At 43.4% G+C, this 19,726-nt stretch overlaps 1 protein-coding gene across 4 annotated transcripts in view; it reads left to right on the top strand.

The window, feature by feature from the left end:
• Positions 1–19,726, top strand: part of PITPNM3 (PITPNM family member 3) — a 272,469-nt gene that overhangs the window by 245,282 nt on the left and 7,461 nt on the right. For all 4 annotated transcript variants that reach the window (XM_025212941.1, XM_014523475.2, XM_025212939.1 and 1 more), the window contains 7 exons: positions 654–802; positions 4,630–4,746; positions 5,962–6,078; positions 12,330–12,478; positions 15,556–15,705; positions 16,533–16,716; positions 18,754–18,882. In XM_025212941.1, coding sequence (XP_025068726.1) covers positions 654–802; positions 4,630–4,746; positions 5,962–6,078; positions 12,330–12,478; positions 15,556–15,705; positions 16,533–16,716; positions 18,754–18,882 — 995 coding nt within the window. The remainder of the gene's footprint in view (positions 1–653; positions 803–4,629; positions 4,747–5,961; positions 6,079–12,329; positions 12,479–15,555; positions 15,706–16,532; positions 16,717–18,753; positions 18,883–19,726) is intronic.

The raw sequence follows: 19,726 nt of genomic DNA, 5'->3' as shown, positions 1-19,726 counted from the left end.
CTCAACCCGCCTGCCATATGGAGCAGTAGAGGAGTCCCATTGTCAGCATTATTCCCCCCTCCTCCTGCTACAGCAACTGGTTTAACTTCTCACAGCCGCTTCTGAATTGGCAGTAGCTGTTAGGCTGGCAGTAGGGTCAGGTGGTGACACTGATGGCAGGACTTTGCCCCTGCTCCGTGCAACTGGAGGGCTGAGCCCTGGCTGAGCCAGTGCCATGGCAGGGAAGGTTCCCCCCGTTCATGCTACCTTCCCAGAACAAGGTGCGTGTCTTATTTGGGGGCATATGCTATATGATTATATCCAGTAATATGTCATAGATGGTTATCAAGTCATCAGCACATATCCTGGATCATTATATTGGTCTGTTGGACTTCCATGGATCGAATTGATCGTTATTAAATGTTCTGGTTCCCAAACTTTTTCTGGATCAAGAAGCTGTCATCAGTCCTCAAAATTTCTCCTGGCCACCATTCAGGTTTGTTAACCTATGAATTAGAAAAGGGTAAGGAGTGGCAGGGTGAACTGCAGACCATTTACTGTGGCCTTGCAGACGACTCATGGTCCTCAGTCCAGAGTTTGGGAACCACTCTGTAAATTATTAGCCCTGAACAAGGTGTCCATTAGAAATGTGGTGCCTGTTTGTCATTTTACAGTTACTGCCAAATGGTGGGGAGCCAAGCGAATAGATTATGCCTTGTACTGTCCAGATGTGCTAACGGCATTTCCAACAGTGGCTTTGCCCCATCTCTTCCATGCCAGCTACTGGGAATCAACTGATGTGGTGGCATTCATTTTGAGACAGGTAACTTGATCCATCGCACGCTCACACTCCAGCCTCCTGAGTAAGATGCACTTGTTCTTTGTTAAAAGGGAAGGGTGGTCTCATAGCTAGAGCACAGGGAGGAAATAAGGAGAGCTCGGTTCCACTTTTTTGTCATTTTTTCCCACACCCTGAGGAAATCCCTTGTTCTCTGTGGCCAGGCTTCCCCATTTGTATCCAGAAAGAGCTGGTGGACGATACTAACCCTACCAGGAACATTAAGAGCTGAAAGTTGATATTTATAAGTGTAGGGGGTGAAAAGCATGTTTTTTTCATTAAGAAAAGATGAATTCATGTCAGTTGGCTTCTTTAAAAATAGGCAAAAAGGGTAAAACCAGGAATTTAATCTGCAGGGTGTTTTTTGAGAAAACATATCTGTATGACAAAGAGTACTATAATTAGGGACCGACTGAATTCATGGTTGCACAATTCGGGGGGCGCTCTGTGAACAGTGGTGGGCTCATTGCAGAAAAAATAGCTGGTTGGAAATGGTCCCTGTTTTCCATCAGAAAATCCTGCAGCTAAGGAGTCAGTAAAGGGCCAAACCCCCACGCTGCCAAAAGTTTTGACAGAAGCTGAAGCAGCTTGGACCGTCTTCCCCTGTTCCTGTCGGCCCATGCAGCTCAGGTCTCGGTGCTCTGCATGGCTCCATGAGGCCCCCCAAATTCTGTATCCTAAAAAATTTGATCTTTCTGACCTTTTTTTTTCTAATTCAGGACAATAATAATAGTAATAAAAAGATTACACTGAAACCAAGAGGGCTTTTCTGAACGAGGGCCAAATTCAGGTCTGCATTTGAGCCTATGTTTAGCTTTAGGCTTATTATTAATACTCATTGAAGTCAATAGGACTTATGTCTAAAGAAAGTGCTTTCCTGAATCAGGGCATTGGTGACAATTGAAACGGATACAATAACATGATTTTTTTCCCCCCCCACCAAATGCCAGATTGTAAGTACCATGCTTGGAGGAGGGGAAACAGTAAACACAGTGGAGGGAGCAAGAAAAGCAAAATTAAAGCATTTAAGGAAGAACTACTTCTTAGCAGTCCCCTGTTAAACTGTCCTATAGTATTTAGAGGTGTTGTGTGAACTGTCTGCTCAGAATTGATTTTTCTTTTCTCTTTTGATGACACACTAATGGATCTCAGTGCTTCATGAAACTGGTGTTCAGACAGCTGGGCTGAGTGACTTGGGGATAATACAGGGCTCTCTTGCCTCTGGAGAAATTGGTTAAGCTAAAAGGCTTGCCAAGGGTGACAACAATTTAGTGGCATTTGAATGAGGCCTCCTGAAGGTCAGCAAAAATCCTCCAAAAAGGATCACAAGTGGGTTAGTTTGGAATAAGCTGGGCGGACGGTGTTTTCACATCAAGGGAATGAAGAAACTGCTACTGCCTGACAAGTGGCAAGGAACATAATACAGGCAAGCTGTACAGTGCCCATCCTTGAGGAAATGATTTGGAAAGTTTTCTCGTTTCCTGCCTTTCCCTGCTTTCTACATCTTAATTCCACAGGGTGCTTCCTAGCCTCTCCCCACCATCAAAACCAGCTCTGATAACCCTTGGCTGGCTGCATCTCCGTCATCTGACCAGCCACTCAGCAGCTCCCAAGACTGGAAGTCCCATGGCTAAACCTCCCTCTTTCCATCCAGCTGCTCTGGGTGGCAAGAGCTCCCTGTGCCGAATGGACAATACCGCTAGCTAGCTTGAGAAAAAGCCTGAGCCCTTGACAAGTCTGCATGCGCAGCACTGATGTTTCCATTTAACCTAAACCTGAGAGAGACGTAACAAAATGGATCAACCTTTTTCACTTCTAAAAAGAGCCTCTTCTTTCCAAATGTGGTGAAGCAAAATACAGAGGACAATTAATGGGTTTAATTAATTGTTCTGCTAACTATCGAGTTCCCGCTGAGTTCATGGATACACAGTGACATCTGGAAGGAACCTATCTATTGGAATAAATGCCAAGTCTTGAACAGATATTAGGAGTACATAGCAGCTTAACCTGGGTTGGAGTGGAAGGCTGGCCCCGTGGCTAAAGAACTGAACTAGAGCCTGGAAGATGCAGGTTTACTTCCCAGGTTTATCAGAGCTTCCCTGTGTGACCCTGGACCAGCCCCTTCATGCTCTTGTAAATCCCACTGGGAACTTCCCTGCACTTTTAATGAAAGCTTTGATCAATGTGGCCCCAAGTCAACTGGGTGCTCTGCAACCTCAGGTGCCTAAATGGCCTTTCATGTTCTTATTTCCACTTCCAGTCTCTCAACCTGGGGTGATTCTTCCTTGGCCTTTCTTGTTTATGCTATAAGCTTTTCAGGGCAGGAACTTTGCAGTACCAGGAGCCTCAGTCTCTGTTGTAACCGGTGGGCGTTGCCATAATACAAGTGAAAGGGAGATGGGGCCAAGCTGAACGTAAAAAGTAGCTGTTCTTCCAACTCAGTAGAAGCTCAGTACACCGGGCATGGCCAGAACTCGGCTCTTGCTGCAGTCAATGAGGGCATTAACTGTTTGTGTACCTAGCAGTTGCTGAACGCATTTCAGGTTACATCTCGGAGAAAGCATTTGAAGACTCAAGGTACCATGATGGAATGACCTACAATGATCTTTAAGGAATGGTGGCTAAAGATTTAGCAGATTTGGAGGGGAGAAAGGGCATTGACTCCTTACAGTGGGTGGAAGTTTTCCTTTCTGAGTGCAGCCAAAAAAAGGAAGCTTCAAAGACTGTAAATATTGATTTTTTTTTTTTTGATTTTTTTTTTTTTTTTTTTTTATGGGATTCACTTCTGAACCATGGTTTTAAGTAAAATATTCATTTAACTGGTTGAGTTCTTTTTTTGTAGGATGCTTCTGCATAGTGTAGTTGCATGTCTATGGAAACCCTGAGGGTTTCCTAGAGTTGCCCATCTTGGTAGTGTCTGAGCGCCTACGAGCTTTACTCCCCTAGCCTAGCCATTCTTGAAGGGAAGACGTGGCATGCTAGGATGGATGGACTTGCAGTGGTTTTCATTTCTTAGGGTTTGTTGCAGAGCACTCATATTTCAATACCAGGCTGACTGGTTACAAGCTAAAGGCTGAGAGACTGTGGTCGACTGAGTTGCAAGGAATAGAGAATTATAAGCAGGATACCGGGATCAAACTGAGGAGGTTTCCTATGAAAACAGCGCTATTCTTCATGTCTGCTAAAGTAATAGACTTCTGCTGAGATTTTCTAAACCCACTAGAAGACTTGGCCATTTAGCTGACATGAAAATTAAATATCAGCCTGGATATATTAAATATAAGGTCAGTTATCTTAATCCAGTTTCCTTGGGCCCTGCGTTCTCCATAAGGGGTCACAAGCCAGTTTCAGCTAGACTATGACCATCTTCCCTTTTGTGCGAGGATGGAAGGGGACATCTTTACATATTTTTTTTTCTATTGTGACATGCACCCAATATGGAAGAAGCTGCAACTTTCCCCATTCCCTGTGTAGCCTGCCCACCATTGATTTTTGACGCTCTGCAGTTCAGAAGCCTTTGAGTCTAAAAACAGGACTAGATTTGCTTCATTGGGAATAGAAAGCACTAGTGCCGGTGTCATTACCTAGATACATAAAATCCCTCTGCTTCCCTGACAATACATGTGAGTATACTGTCTAGGCATGCTAATATTACTGAACACCCTGACCTGCATCTCTCTCAGATTTATACCCTATTATCTACAGACAGTGCGAGTGAGCGGATGCTGTACTGTACACTCCCTCCCCTTCTGCAGCAAACACAACAGTGCAATTTGTTACAGCCCCAGGTTCTAACATAAATCTCATTTCAGGTGATGAGGTATGAAAATGTGAATGTCAAGGAAAATGACAGCTCGGACCCGGCAACATTAAGTCCATCCAATCCACGGGAGAAATGGTTACGCAAGAGGACACACGTCAAGCTGAGAGTATGTATCACTCCATTACCAGGCTGGTTACAGATTTGATTTGAAAACCACTTACATGGCACCCAGCTCTTTTAACCAAAGTGTGATTGATACCTAATGACAGACTCCAAGAAAACTGAAAAACAAAAATATCTCAGGGGCAAACAGTGTGTGGTGCTAGGGAATTTGTACTTGCAACAACTTTTGTTGTCGGTGGGTTGAGAGTGTGAAGGTATTGATGACTGCCATCTTTCTGCCTTTCCTGCTGCAGAATGATTGCCTTCTGATCCAGGAGAGAGGTCCTCCTTTGTACTTTCCTAGGCACTAGTTGAGGCCCTATGCAAAGAGGGCCTTTTCACCCTGCAGATGCTATCTCACTATTCTTACGTTTTCAGGAGGGAGCTGTAACATCTGGGTATCATTTTTTTTTTTATCTTGCTTTTCAAGGGCAAAAGCTTAAGCAATTCATATATTGTCTGCTACCTCGCAGCCAGCTTACAGGTGGAATTTCAACCTTGGTATCTAGTGACCTTGTCACTTGTCCCAGTTTTAAGCTTAATTTAAGGTACAAAGAGGTTCACATTACATATCTCCCTCCCAGGGTGCTGAGTGTGAATTAGTTTCTAGATTACTGTGAAGGGCTTAGTAAAGGTGCAAACATGAATACTTGAAGGGGAAAAGGTCATTCATGCCATGAAAGCAGTTGATGCTTAATTATGTTCAGTAATTAAATACAGCATCACATGGATCTGCAGCATCTTGGAGCCTCTGATGCTACTACACCAATAAATAATAACGAAATGCTGGGAAGGAAGAGAGACTGTACATTATTCAAAAGACATGGTTTCAGTTCTAGCCTCTGCTAGAGACTCCTTGTGTGACCTTGTGCTTTTGCAAATGCCAGCTTGTGACAAGGGGTCTCTGGGTCTGATTGTAAGTCCATGGGCCTTGTATTCCCTCTGAATGATTTAGGTGCTTCTGCAAATCCCATTCATGATCTCTGTGCTTCATTTCCCCATGGTATAATGGGGTTAATGGTATACCATTTGCTGCCCGTTGACTTGTCTATCTAATCAGTGTCCCAGAGTGTTTGCAACCGCTTCCTGTGCATCCACATGATCCCTGATCTTAATAATTTAATACCAACCACACAATCATTTTGCTACTGTGAAGCACATCTTATTCAACCGCAGGTGGAAGAAACAGGGAGTCGCAAACCACCTGTTCTCGTTTCAGAATGTAACCGCCAATCACAGAGCAAATGATGTCATTGCAGCAGAAGATGGTCCCCAGGTCCTGGTTGGGCGCTTTATGTATGGACCCCTGGATATGGTGGCTTTAACAGGCGAAAAGGTAAAACTTGAGTTTTTATTCATCACTTTCTTCAAGTGAATGTTGATGGAGAGGTTAGGTGAGTTCAGCACACGCTTTGCTGTACATAGTACCATGGATAGTTCCACAGTGATGGGGATCGGTACATTTTTAGGCTACCCCTCAGCCCTTCTAGCGAGCGTGCCGTCATTGGACTTCTCAGATATCTGACCTTTACCACCCATCATTTATCTTGTTTTCTCCCAGACATTGCATCTGGTTAACGCTGAGCACAGCCTGAAGTGATTGCTCTTGCACCACCTACTCGGGACAGAATTAACCTACTAAACAAGAAGAAAGGAAGTAAATTTTGTCGCGTGGGCAAATCATGGAAGAAAAATGTGTATCCCCTGGGTTCGACACCTAGATAAAGGAAGAGGGATTTGGGCGGTTAGGGGGTTACAGCATCTTTTAAGCTCAAAAGCCTGAAGATGAATTTAGCACCAAAGCAGTAATGAGATGCACATTTGACACAAAACGTTAGGCTCGATGCAGCATGTGTTTCATGCACATGATGCCCTCTAGCGACTGGCCAACAGACAAGACAGCCTCTTAAGAGAGCAACCTAATGTAGTTTCTCCTTTAGCTTGCATTGGCAGGGCCATGAAGTTTTTGGACAAAAGCATTCAATTTATATATGTCACCTTACAGTTAGTCATGAAATAAGGGTCACGAGGGATGTAGCAGTGAGGATGCAAGAATGGGTGTTGGGAGGCAGGGTTTTAGACACAGTTTTGCCATTTGATTTTGGGGTTAAAGTAAGACGGTTTACTTTTCTGTCCCCGTTTCTCCATCTGTAAAATTATGCTTCCCCTGTTACCTCTGTAAATGCTTCAGATCCACAGCTGAAAAATGCCACTGTATTGGTTTGTATAATTATATAATGCAGGGCTACCTTCCTTGTGAGTGGTAATGGCTGGATTTTTTACACGTTAGTTGAGTCACCGCAAAGTACAGCGGCTCTTTCATATTTCGGTGTCACGATTCATGCGGTCTTACTTGGTAAGAAATGCCTGTGACAATATAATTGCAATTTCTGACAAAGCTACAGTTGTAGCAACAGGTTGTACAAAGAAAAAGCTATTCCCTGTAGACATGTGTGCAGCTTAATACCATGAAAAAAAGCCCTGAAGGAACGATCTGCAATTGTTTTCTTAAATGAGTGATGAGCCTTCCATGTATAATATGCGATGACATAAATAGTATTTCTTTGCCATGGGGGAAAGTGTCAGTAGCAGAATTATTTAGAAGCAACAGATAGCATTCCCAGCCCCATCCCTGACAGCCTGGCCACAGTGCAGCTGAACTGAATGCAGTCGTCGGCTGGAAATAAATTAATAGGTTTTCTGAACGGTTTTCTGCTTGCACTCTCACCTTGGGCAGCCTGCTTTGGAATCTAGCTGCACTTAAATAATCCCCCTTAATAACTGGCTTAACAAAAATCAGGCTTATTTTATGTCTCATTGCTGTTTAAGACACCTCAGCCACCAGGCAAGCCAGGCCCCTTCTCTTGGTTTCCTCAAATATTTTACAGACATCTTCTTTACTTTACCTAATGCACCTCCATGATTCACTGGTTTGAATCCCTGTGTAACACCTATGATTTTTGATTGCCTTCATCCAATGCGCCTTCAATTAGGAAGCCAGCTACATAGCGGGGTTCTTGCCCTGTGGGTCACTAGCATGTTGGTCTCCATGCTAAATAGGTTGGCAGTTTCTGGTATGGAAAATACCAAGAGCCATTGAGCTTAAAAATACATTTGCTCAATAGTCTGGCCATCCCAAATTTGTATAGTACCTTGGCCATCACAGCTAGTGTGGTAGGCTGAGCCTACATGCACTAGGGCTGTTTAAATTCACCGCTGCGTATGCTCTCTTCTCTTTAGTAGCTCTACTGATTTTCCTGGGAGGCCAGATTTTTATCCCATGAGCAGAAAATGATTACTTTTTCCTTGTAATGATTTGGATCCAACCTCCTGGAATCCCCAAGCACATCCAAAAGGACTGTGGCGGTAATGGAGATTTGTAGTTTGTTCCTCAGAACTGAGGAACTTTGTGAAGAAAATGGAAGGCTACTTTAATATCCACCGTTACTGCTGGACTGATTCTCTGGATATGAGGAGTCCCCTCATCTGTAGCAAACACCATATGGATTCATTAAATTAACTTAAAATGGGTCATTTAATTGCAATACTTGCTTAGGTCCAGTAGCAAAAAACCTGCTCAAGTGCTACAGTTTCCACTGGTTGGCAGACATGGAGGTACACTTTCAAAAGAGAAGATGGTGGGTGGAAGGAAACATCCAATTTTCAAGACTGTGTTTTGGAAACTTGGTTGTGCTGCCGCCTTTCACACAATAGTATGCTAACTCACAGGGTCTTCTGTAGCTGAATTAAAGTCTCCTGCAGAGACCTTAAGTGCAACAACACAAACGTGTTGGTTTCTCAGACCCAGCCATGAAGAGCCTGCGATTCAGGGACTTTGGGAATGGAGTAAATTCATCCTAAAAATGATGGAACTCCAGCAGGTATTGGTGAGGGAGTAAATTTGCCCTGTATATACTGAGGCAAATTGACATTTAAATTTATGTTGACACCAGGCACAGTGAAGTCTGCAACTTCATTTTGCCAGCAGCACATTCATACACTAACACAGGGCAAATTCACTCACCGTTCTGTATTTCTCCAAACACCACAGAGCTTAGGCTGCTGAATTCCTTATTCACAAAATGCATTGTTATATCTATATACAATTGCATTGTTATATCTATATGATTCATAAGAATATGCTGCTGTTGAGATCTGGTTGCAGACTTCGGTATGCCCAGTGTCACTATTAAATTGAACTGCCAAAGTGGAGTAAAGGTTACGCTTTTGGTAAGATCATCACCGTTTGAATCTTGTCTCTCTTGGGTCCTAAGATTCCTAAAGCAGCCCCATTACTTGAGATAACACATGGGATAAGATCACAAATTTACTTGAACTTTATTGCAAATTCTTATCGTGGTCCCATTATTAGATTTTTTTTTTTTTTTTTTTTTTCCCCCCCCCAACTGCTCTTTATTCTGATCACGTATATATTTAATAAGATTCTTCTAGTACAGTGATGAATAGGGAACTGAAAGGGGGTCAGTGCTGGCAGTATGAGCAACACTTAAGTTATAAAGCTCCAGGACTTGATTACTTTCTATTCAAGCTATTCTTCACAAGTTGGGTTCAAAATGTCAATTAAATTTATCTGGGTAGGAGTGAACAATACAATGTCAAAGGATGTATTTGCTTTGCATTAAAAATCTTCAATTCTGCATTCAAGGAGAAGGCTGCAATTCCCAAGCCTCTTTCTCTATGATTATGATGATTATAGCTGTGCCTACAGGCCCCATTTGAGGCAGGGACCCCACTATGCTAGGTGCTGTACATGTCCTATTTGAAATGTTTCCATATATACAAGTCTATGAAGGTTGATTTAGCTGTGGTTCGGAGGCGATACATTGAATCCTATCCTCCACTTTGCCAGCACTGTAACTAGACTCCTGGCAGCCCCGGGTGAACTTTTAGTATCAGGCCCTGCTTCCCCAGAGATAATGATAATAATAATCAGACAACAGAAAAAAATTACCATTTTTTGAACCCCCTTCTTGTCTGGGCCCGGGGTGGACGCCTGGTTCACCCATGCCTGTGTCTGGCCCAGCACATAGCTCTTCTAAGTGTCCATCACCAGAGTGTCTGATTCAGGGAAAAACTTACACACAGGTTTAAGTGCTTTGCTTCGCTGTAGCCCAAACCCTTGATTTCCGTCAGCAGAATATCTGAGCCACATCTTGCAGCTTTTAAGTGAAAATCTTAATAGCAAAGGCCCGGGTTGTGCCATGTGAATAACTGGGCCAGATTCTTGCTGGTGTACGTCTGCAGGCTCTGTTGACTTTGGCGAAGCTTTGCTGCTCTCTGCCAGCTAAGGAACAAGCCCACATTATTACTTCCCTGATTTGGATGTACAAGCTTGAAGGACCATAGGGCCCTATCTTCTGATAATGTTTTCCCTCTGCTAATTGTGAGAGTTTTTTGCCTGTCATATTTCTGTCCCAAAGAGGGCTGCATTTCAGCCATGGGGAAAGGGATTCCTTATCTAATGTGATGCACAAACTCCTGTGCATTGGAAATATCCTAAGGAACTCCTGGGATTAGTTGTTTAAAAAGAAATGTTAAGATCATTACTGTCATGCAAGGTCCCTTGTAGGTGTTGTTTTGAGTTTCAAATTACCCCCGCTGCAAGGATAGCAATTAGCATTCTGATTCTGGGGGAAAGCAAGTCATGTAATAACAAAAGAACAACAACAAAAAAATCACCTGGTACATAGTATCTTGCACTCGAGAGTCTCAAAGCACTTTACAAAGAAGGGCATGCATCATTCTCCCCATTTTATGCGGGTAAAAACGAGGCAGACGGGTTTAATAACTAAATGCAACAGAAACAGGGTTCAGGAGCATTTACGTCATTACCTTGCAAGTCCCTGATTTAGACGACTTGTTTCAGAGTCCCAGACGCAAACTAAAACTTTGTCTCGGATATTTGCTTTAATGCCATCCAAGGTCCTACCTTGAACTGAGAAAATGTATAAAAGGAGGAAGTGAATGAGTGAATAAAGCAAGTTCAAAGCATGGGTCGTGAAAGAAATCTTGTTCACTTCTGGCTAGACCCACTTACCCTTTGAAGATTCGTCTGCACAGAAGTGTGAGATTCTCTCATATTGTTAGCAACATTTTAAGATGTTTCCCCTTCCCTTGTGCTAATGGTGTATTTGAAAGACAGACATACACGGTCCAGTTAGGGCAGAGGTGGGCAAAATGCGGCCCGCGGGCCGGATGCGGCCTGCCAGGCCATTCTCTCTGGCCCTTATAGAAATTTAGAAAATTAATATACATCTGCCCCTGGCTGCCTGTGATGTGGCCCTCAATGGCTTGCCAAAACTCAGTAAGCGGCACTCTGCCCAAAATAACTGCCCGCCCCTGAGTTAGGGTACAACATGAAACTTTCCTTTTGTGACATCAATGAAGACCTAAAAAGCCTGAGAACTATACTGATGAACATCTATGTTTGAGTTGTTACTTTGCCCAAGCAAAGGGGTTGTAGTGGAAAAGCTAAACACATTGATGGATTTTGATAACACTTCTCTTGTAACTATTCAGGATTGCACCCCATTTATTTCTCCTTCTGGCATTTAGCACCTCTAGTTCTGGAAATCTCTCAGCTAGAACAGTTCTGGATCCTGGCTTTTTGAAGGATTTTGGTATTTGAATATGTTCAAAACTCCTTGAGGTTTTCAAGGTAACATGGAGGTCAAGAGTCCCAGGTATATCTGAACAAGAACATCCCAAGTTAGGGGCTAGATCCTGCAAGTTGCAGAGTAGACTGGCCCCAAGTCGGCATAATACAGAAGCCAAGGCTTAGCATTTAAATGGGAGAACAAGTCTTATGGACTCTTACAGGAGCAGTCGCATGCCTGAGTGTTGTTCAGAATCCACAGTATAGGTATGCAAAAATTATCAGCCACAAATTTTTCCAACAAAAATATAAATTCAGGGCAACCCATAAAATTCCGTTTTTTAAATGTTGATGAATTGTTCCTGTTTCCAAAAAAAAAAAAAAAAAAAGATTAAAATAATTCAGAAAAAGTTCTGTTTCAGTGGGTTTTTTTAAATTTGCTTTGTTTTGAAAGTTAATTGAGATTTATTAAAAGCCATATGTAGTTTTGCAGTGTCTCAGTTGAGCAAGAAGTTTGAAGCAAATGTTTTGGGTTGATCCAAAACCAAGTGGGATTCTCCCCTTTCCTCCCCAGTGAATTGTAAAATCAGTTATTCTCACAGCTCTAGTGCAGAGTGCTCAGCCCACTTACAAGGGAGAATCCACAGCATACTTTCTGGACCATCGTGGCTACAGCCTCACTCTTACATTACCAGCCCTTTCTGGACCTGAGCTCAGGAATGTAGGCCAACAAATATAATGCACCTTCATGCTTTGGGAAGTAAACCATCCTCATACTTATCAGGAAGCTTTGCTAGTATTGTAACTAGATTATCGTACCTTCCTACTGCACCTTTTCCTTAATCTTTTAGTATTAGCTATAGTTGGATTCCAGACCAAGCAGACCAGTGGTTTGATCCAGGCTGGCAGTACCTATGAATATGGCATGTGTTTATGCTGGCAAATTGAATAGATTCCATGTCTTTTTACAGGTCGATATCTTTATTATGACTGAGCCCACTTCGGGGAGTTGGGTGTATTTCGACACCGAGATAACCAACAGCAGTGGCAGGATATCCTACAGCGTACCCAAACAGAAGAGGCTTAGAGTTGGCGTGTATCCCATCAAAATGGTGGTTAGGTAAATTTGTTTTAAATCTGAATATTGGGTTTCTCTGCTACAAAATGAGTTATGCAGTAAAACACCAATTGCCTTTAGCACCTGTGCTGTTTTACAACCAAGCAAAGCCATTGGCTGCCTATACACATGCTTGGAGGTGGGGGTGTTTTATTTAGAGTGGTTTCCGGGCAGCCACTCTAATTAAAATGCCTTGCTGTCGTGTATATTAAGCCTCATTCAACGAGGTTTAGATAAAGTACCCCACAGCCATTTAAAAAAGTGCGGGGGCTTAATACATGTGACGCTGCAGCGACGCTGAAATGTTCCAACTAATTCGCCAGCGAGCATGTGTATAGGCAGCCGTTGTGACTTATCCACAGTGCTAAGCAAATGTGCTTGGAGAGTGGGGTTGAAGGTAGAGCGATGACCGGGACCGTCTGTTAGGGAGTTGTGAACAGCATTGTCAGCCACCCCTTGTTTGAAGTGAGGATGTACAGGAGAGAGGTTATTTAGACTGTAATTTTGTGCTACGTTCATACAGTGCTTAGCGCAGCGGGGTCCTGGCCCATTGCTGCAATTAATACGCGGTAATAAGGGACACACAAGATTTAGCTGCAGATTCAAATTATACTCTCAAATGGATGCAAGTGAGATGATCTTGTAAACTGAAGAATCTCGCTCTGCATCTTCTGTTTAACTTGCCTGCTAGACCAAGGCAGAGTTGGTTGAGATTTAATAGACTAACATCTAGGTAGACAAATATCCACCTAATGAAGGTGTTACTTTGTACCAAGGTCTTCAGTAGCAGGAGAAGCTGCCTCCTACACTTACTGAATCTTATCCATGTTGTATGAAATTACATTGCAGATGGAAGATATTGTAGAGAAAGAGAGAATGGTTTTGTGGCTAAAGCTTCCTCTGTGACTTTGGCCAAATGACTTAGTCTGTGTCTCCACGGCTTGGCTGTAAAATGGTCTGAGATGCTGGGAGGTACTCTGTTACTGCTGTGATGAGGCTCATATATGTATTTAAGATGAACAGAATGGGAGCTGGGAGATGTAGGATCAGTCCCGAGCTCTGCAGCAGGATGCCTGAGCAACCTCGAGCAAGCTGTGCCTTTTCCCCATCCTTTGTCTAGCTCACCAATTAACGTGCAAATTTTTTGCGTCCTGTCTCGCTCCCTTTTATATAGCATCCGGCCCAACAGGCACCAGTATGGGCCCGTAGGCACTGTAGTAAAACAACTCTTCAGTGGGATTAAATGAACTAGCGCTTAGTCCTGTAAAATGCATCGGGATTACAAACTGGATTGGAAGGGGGCTGAGCGACGCATGCTTTTCTGATCTCTCTTAAGGCCCTAGCAAGGACATGTGGCTCAGATACTTCAGAGACCCCGCTTGTTTTGTAGCACTGGGGTGAAGGGAGTGATCTACATACTTCAGGCTGATGACAAACCTTTCCTGTTAAAATGAACAGTGGCGGGTTTGCCTTGCTCTAAGCCAGCAGTTCAGTTCATCTATTGATGTCAGGCTGATTGAAGGAATCACTTTAATTCTCTACGCAGTGCCATGCTTATTTCAAATTGAAAAACACAGCACCTTAAAGCAACAGTTCATTGAAGAGAAATCAATAGACTCTCCTGGCTCTCAAGAGTTGCATTAAAAGCCCTCTGTTAAGTCAAGCATAAGGAAGAAAAATGTGTGAAATAAAAATCATCTGTCTAAATAGAGCGATCGGATGGTTGTGCTTTTAATTGTTTTTATGCTCAAATAAGAAAGCGGCTAAATGTTTTGACATAAAGTTTTAATTTAATATTCCAGTGTAGAGTTAAACTTCATGCTCACTTGGGGAGCCGCTTGGAGATTCTATTAAACCTCTGCTCGAAAGTAAAGTCGGCATGATGAATTGAACTGAAAAGGAATAAAACCTGTCTCAGCAGCTAATCAAACACAAGGTCAAGTTCCAGCTCCACATATTACTAATTAAGGGGAAAATATAACTCCATGGTACTCTAGCAGGCAATCAATCAACATGAGAAGATGGGATTACTTAAAAATAAATTAAGATCTATTCAGGAGCTAAGCTCCATGGTCTACAGATTTAGATATCCTTCAGCCTACAATGGAAATAGTAATTGCCTTGTTCGTGCCCATAAATGGGTCACAGATGGACCTGACACACAATGTGGACAAGTTTCCAAGGAGAAAGCCATCTGCAAAGTTATTGTGCTTACACTAGACATAACTTTCCCGCAGGGGGATGGCAGTAAGGCTCCTATGGCAGCCGTAGGGAAGGGGAAGGTAAAGAAAGGGGTTGTGAAATCTCTAATGGTTGTAGATCTGCATGCCTGCAAACACCATGAGACGTTTTCAGCTGCAGAAAGCCCTGTAAGGCAATAGTGTGGGCTATCCGCATTGTTCTTCTGGGTGAGCACAAGAGACAAGGGCACAGGGATGGGCAATTCTCAACTGTTCCAGTACCGTTGGCTTCATGTCAGCAAATGCTACCACAAGGTATAATTGTTGGATATCCAATATATTGCCACCACTTAAATTAAACTTTTTTTTTTTTTTTTTATAGTTGCAAAAAAAGGACAAAGCCTACATGGACAGACAGTTGTGGTGTTGTTTGGTTTTTTTAAAATAATCCTTTAATAGTATTTATGCCAACCAGAAGGCAGAGTAGATATGCACCTATGTAAGGCATATAGAGCATAAACTTTCATAAACCAAAGTTTACTTCCTCAGATACTGTGACAGGACAAACAGAAACCAGTATAAGGAGGAGAGAGAAATTAGAATAGAAAAGACAGGGTGTGGGGAGAGGGAGGTGGGCAGTGCTAGGAGAGAGAAGCAGTAAACCTCATTGTTTTAGCACAGCACACTTCACAAATTTGTGCTTAACCTGTCTGCTAAAAAAATAAAAAGAAAAAGAAAGGGCTGGGGGATCTTTAATTTGTTTTCCAGAATAGGTAAGTCCCGTTTGACTGGTGGCACCCTTAATACCTAGATACAGATTCACATCCAGTCGAACATCATCTTGTTTTCCATTGCAACACCCGGAGCTCTGATGGTTTGCTTTGTTTTTTTTATTTCTAGGGGTGACCAAAGTAACGCAGTGAGTTACCTGACTGTCCTTCCTCGGGGGATGGAGTGCGTCGTGTTCAGCATTGATGGCTCATTTGCTGCAAGCGTCTCAATCATGGGTAGCGACCCCAAAGTCAGAGCTGGGGCAGTTGATGTTGTCAGGTGAGCAACACACGCATGTTACTTTGGTTGAATCCCTGATTCATCTCTTTTGGGCAAAAATGGATCAAGCTGGAAGAGGGTGTAATAGATTGATGACACAATTTATGAACGAATGGGCGTGCTTCCAGCAGATGCATTTTTATATTGCTCAGACGCACATGCAATTCGACACAATTTGCATGGAAATGTTGTAGTGCTTTGGCTAGCTTCACAGATTTCACTCTAATTTGTACCAAAAATGCAAAGACTGCTTCTGGGGAAGATGGCTTGGAAGTGTATGGAGTGAATAATTCTTTTCTTGTTTACTGCTATAGCAGGCAAAAAGGAAAGAGACTTTTAGGAGAATTTTACTTCCATAATGCCTAAATGTGGGGCATCGCTGTATCTTTGTGAAGTACTATGGGTGTAAAAAAAAAAAATCCTATATATTTAATGTCAGACTGAACAGCAAGGGTGGTGTCTATCATTTCAGACTGCCTCTCGCACGCTCAAGGAAAGAGAAGGATGCCATCATTCCCCATTAAATTAATCTGCTGCTGTTGAAATGGATAGGACTGGAAAGGAGAGGAGAATGCTAAGGATGAAACGTATATTATGATATTTCATATAAGACTGCTTGGTACTATTCTTGGATTCCCTCAAGGAACAGAAATTAGTACATGATTGCAGACGATTAACCACATGGTTGTCATCCCCGCTTCTGCTCTCCTTGTTAAGTGATCGTGCCCCACTTTTCTGAATTGTCTCCATAACCAGTGTGGAAAGTGCACATTGTGGGTATTTTCACCCCCCATGCATGCACAACACTTTTTGTTTTGTTTTGACAGACACTGGCAGGATTTGGGGTACCTGATCATCTATATCACGGGCCGGCCAGATATGCAAAAGCAGAGAGTTGTCTCATGGTTGTCTCAGCACAACTTCCCTCAAGGCATGATCTTCTTCTCAGACGGGCTAGTTCATGACCCATTACGACAAAAGACTATCTTCCTCCGGAATCTTATGCAAGAGGTAATAAAACCCCCTGTTGTTCATATCCTTAAAACTGGATGCTAAGTGGCTAGAAGTTCAATTTCCAGAAAAATGTGGTCAATATGTGGATTTTCACAAAGGTGACACGTGTGCCTTTCTCTCTTGGAGGGGAAACATCCTAGTCTGTTAACAGTATTTTACTGTGTCTCGGTTTCTTTCACTGTTCACAGATCTCAAGAAGCTTGCACTGCCTTCTGAAAGTCTTGAATCAAAGTCATTACCCAAGCCCATTTTAATGACAGATATAAATAAAGACATTGCATTTGAATACTGCAAGATCAAATAAGTTTAGAGCAGATGCCTTACTGTCCTAATTTAGGAGAAGCCAATGACTACACTGTATTAATACCTGCAGCCTTCCATTTGTTAACTGTATTAAATGTGAGTAGTGAGGAAATAAATCCTGAACACATTTTATTAGTGATACACCCTCCCTTGAATTCTGGTCTCTTCTTTCATGGCTGAAACACGTTGATGGGGTGATGAAAGGAAGAGCTTGCCAGGTGTCTACTTCTGCTGTAGCTGGTAATTAAGTGCCCTGAGCCTGGTAACCTTTTCTACCGGCAACTAACACATTCCCATTTATAAGATGAAAGTAGAGGCTTCTTCATTCACAGTCTCAAAACCATTTCCTCTGCTGTGACCCTATCAAATGGCACAAAGCAAGAATGGAGATCTCCAAGGGTCTCTAGGTGCTATAGGAACTGGTGATGGGACTCAGTAAGCAGCACAGATGGGTAAAAACTAGGATTGTGTTGTCTTTAGGAGACTGAGCATTGGTTTTCAGTAGAAAATTGGATTGGTTTTCAGTAGAAATTATGGCCTGATTTGCACTCCTGCCGAAGTTGGTGGGAGCTGTTGGGTTTTCTGTAGGGGTGTGCGAAGTGGGCCGTATTCAGTTCAGATTCGGATTCAGCCTGAATTGGAGACAGTGATTTGAGTCGTTGATTCAGATTGCTGTCCCTGATTTGATTTGGCCGAATCCGAATTTGAAGATTCGATGCTGACTCAGAGAATCAGTGATTTGGCTATAGACACAGCTTTAAATGTTTTTTCTACATACCTCGGGGTACCAGCTCGGCTTATGAATGCTGCGATGCTGGGGCAGTACTTCTGGTCCGCTTCTGGGTCCGCTGGGGAGTGGGCAGGGGGCCCCCCATGCCCTCCTGGCTTAGCAATTGGCCACAAGGGGACCCCAGGTGCCTCCCCAGACCCAGGAGGCACCAATTGCTAAGTCAAGGGGGCATGGGGGGGCCCACAGCGTGCTCCCCAGTGGACCTGGAAGTGGACCGGAAGTACTTCTGGTCCACTTCCATGTCTGCTGTTGAGCGTGCTGCAGTGCCCCCCATGCTTCTGTAGGACACTCCATGCGCCCCAGCATCGCAGCACTCACGATCCACCTACTACCTAGAGGTATGTACATTTACAACTCAAAACATTTAAAGCTGTCTCTATGTCCGAATCTTTCCAAATCTCTCTGAATCGATTCAGAGGGTTCCGAATCGATTCGGAGAGATTAAAAGGTCCTCTGATTTGATTTGGATTCAGAGATTTGGCCACCAAATCGGGCCGAATCTCTGCCGAGTCGAATCAGGGACCAAAGCATCGCACAGCCCAAGGTTTCTGCTCGCCTGAAAAATTAAACTTTCCAAATGTTTGTCTCTCATTGGGCCTTTTTCCTGAAGACATCATTTTAAAGCAACTTTCATACAGCTTTTAATAATAAAGGAGGGGGATGCTCAAAAACATTACAAGTTAGGTAACCATTCCCCACTGATCTTCAGTCCTGATTCCAGTTGACTGTTTCTATTGTTTTAGACTATTGTTTTCTTGCTTTTTTTATGGTATATCACTTAGTTTTACTGACAGGCAGGTAGATGCATCTTTCTAAGAAATACAGTTTTATGTCAGTAATAGCATCTTGTCTGCTGCTCCATAACTAAGACAGTGCCTTCTGCAAGATTCTTGGAGTCTGATATTTGGGAATTTGCCATGAAAATGTTTGCCTTGTTTTAGTGCCACATCAAAATTTGTGCTGCCTACGGCTCGATGAAGGACATTTCTGTGTACAACGTTTTGGGTCTGTCGCCTTCGCAGATCTACATAGTTGGGCGTCCAACAAAGAAATACCAATCTCAGTGTCAAGTAAGTAACTCCTCCTTCAAATTTGGTGTATCCTTTGGGGCATGACATACCACACCAAGGAAAGAAAGATCCTGAGGGGCCACGTCCACATACGTGTGTACATTTGTTTCCCCAGGGACAAGAAGCAGTGGCACACCTTGTGCCGCTGCTAGTTGTCCCCAGGGAATGCCCTTGTCACGTGCCCTCTAGCACACGGCAGGTTACCCTGGGTGAGGTAGGGGAGGCTGGGGCCAGCACAGAGCTGTCCCCAGCAGCCTTTCTTGAGGTCCTGGGGGCCTCCTGGGGCTGCAGCAGTAGTGATCCTGCTGCGTGGAGCCTGACCAGCAGCTGGAGTGTAGCTTCAGCCAGCCGGTTTTGGGTGGCATGTGGTGCCCCTGCATGCACCACTCTGCTTTTTTTGCATGGGTTTTTTTGATCCCAGAATCTCCCAGGGGCAAACCCCACGCCCTCCTCTCTCCTCCACCCCCTCGCTGCTATTTTGCAGCATGAAGAACAGCTGAATATGCCATTTGTGGCATCGCGGACATGATGTCTGGACATAGGCAGGGTGTCCCATACAGAACTTCTAACTCCTACATGTCTCCTCCAGGAGACATGATAGGGTTTGGATACGCAGGGAGGGCAAAAGGCACCCAAAAATACAGGTTTCTCAACAACTGGGGTATACACGGTATACTGCTGAATGACAAAATTGAACCTGTGAACGGGGAGTAAAAATACAAAAGAGTCTTGTCTTAAATACAATGGTCTTCCAGCCAAAATGCTTCAAAGGCAAGGAGTCATGCCTTTTGATCAGGATTGTGGTTTTACTAATAGAGGTCCCAGCTCTTCATTTCGCCTCTCC

Source organism: Alligator sinensis, unplaced genomic scaffold (genome assembly GCF_000455745.1).
Source record: "Alligator sinensis unplaced genomic scaffold, ASM45574v1 scaffold714_1, whole genome shotgun sequence".
NCBI lineage: Eukaryota > Metazoa > Chordata > Crocodylia > Alligatoridae > Alligator > Alligator sinensis.
The sequence above is the reverse complement of the archived record's forward strand: the minus strand, read 5'-3'. Positions and strand labels throughout refer to the sequence as shown.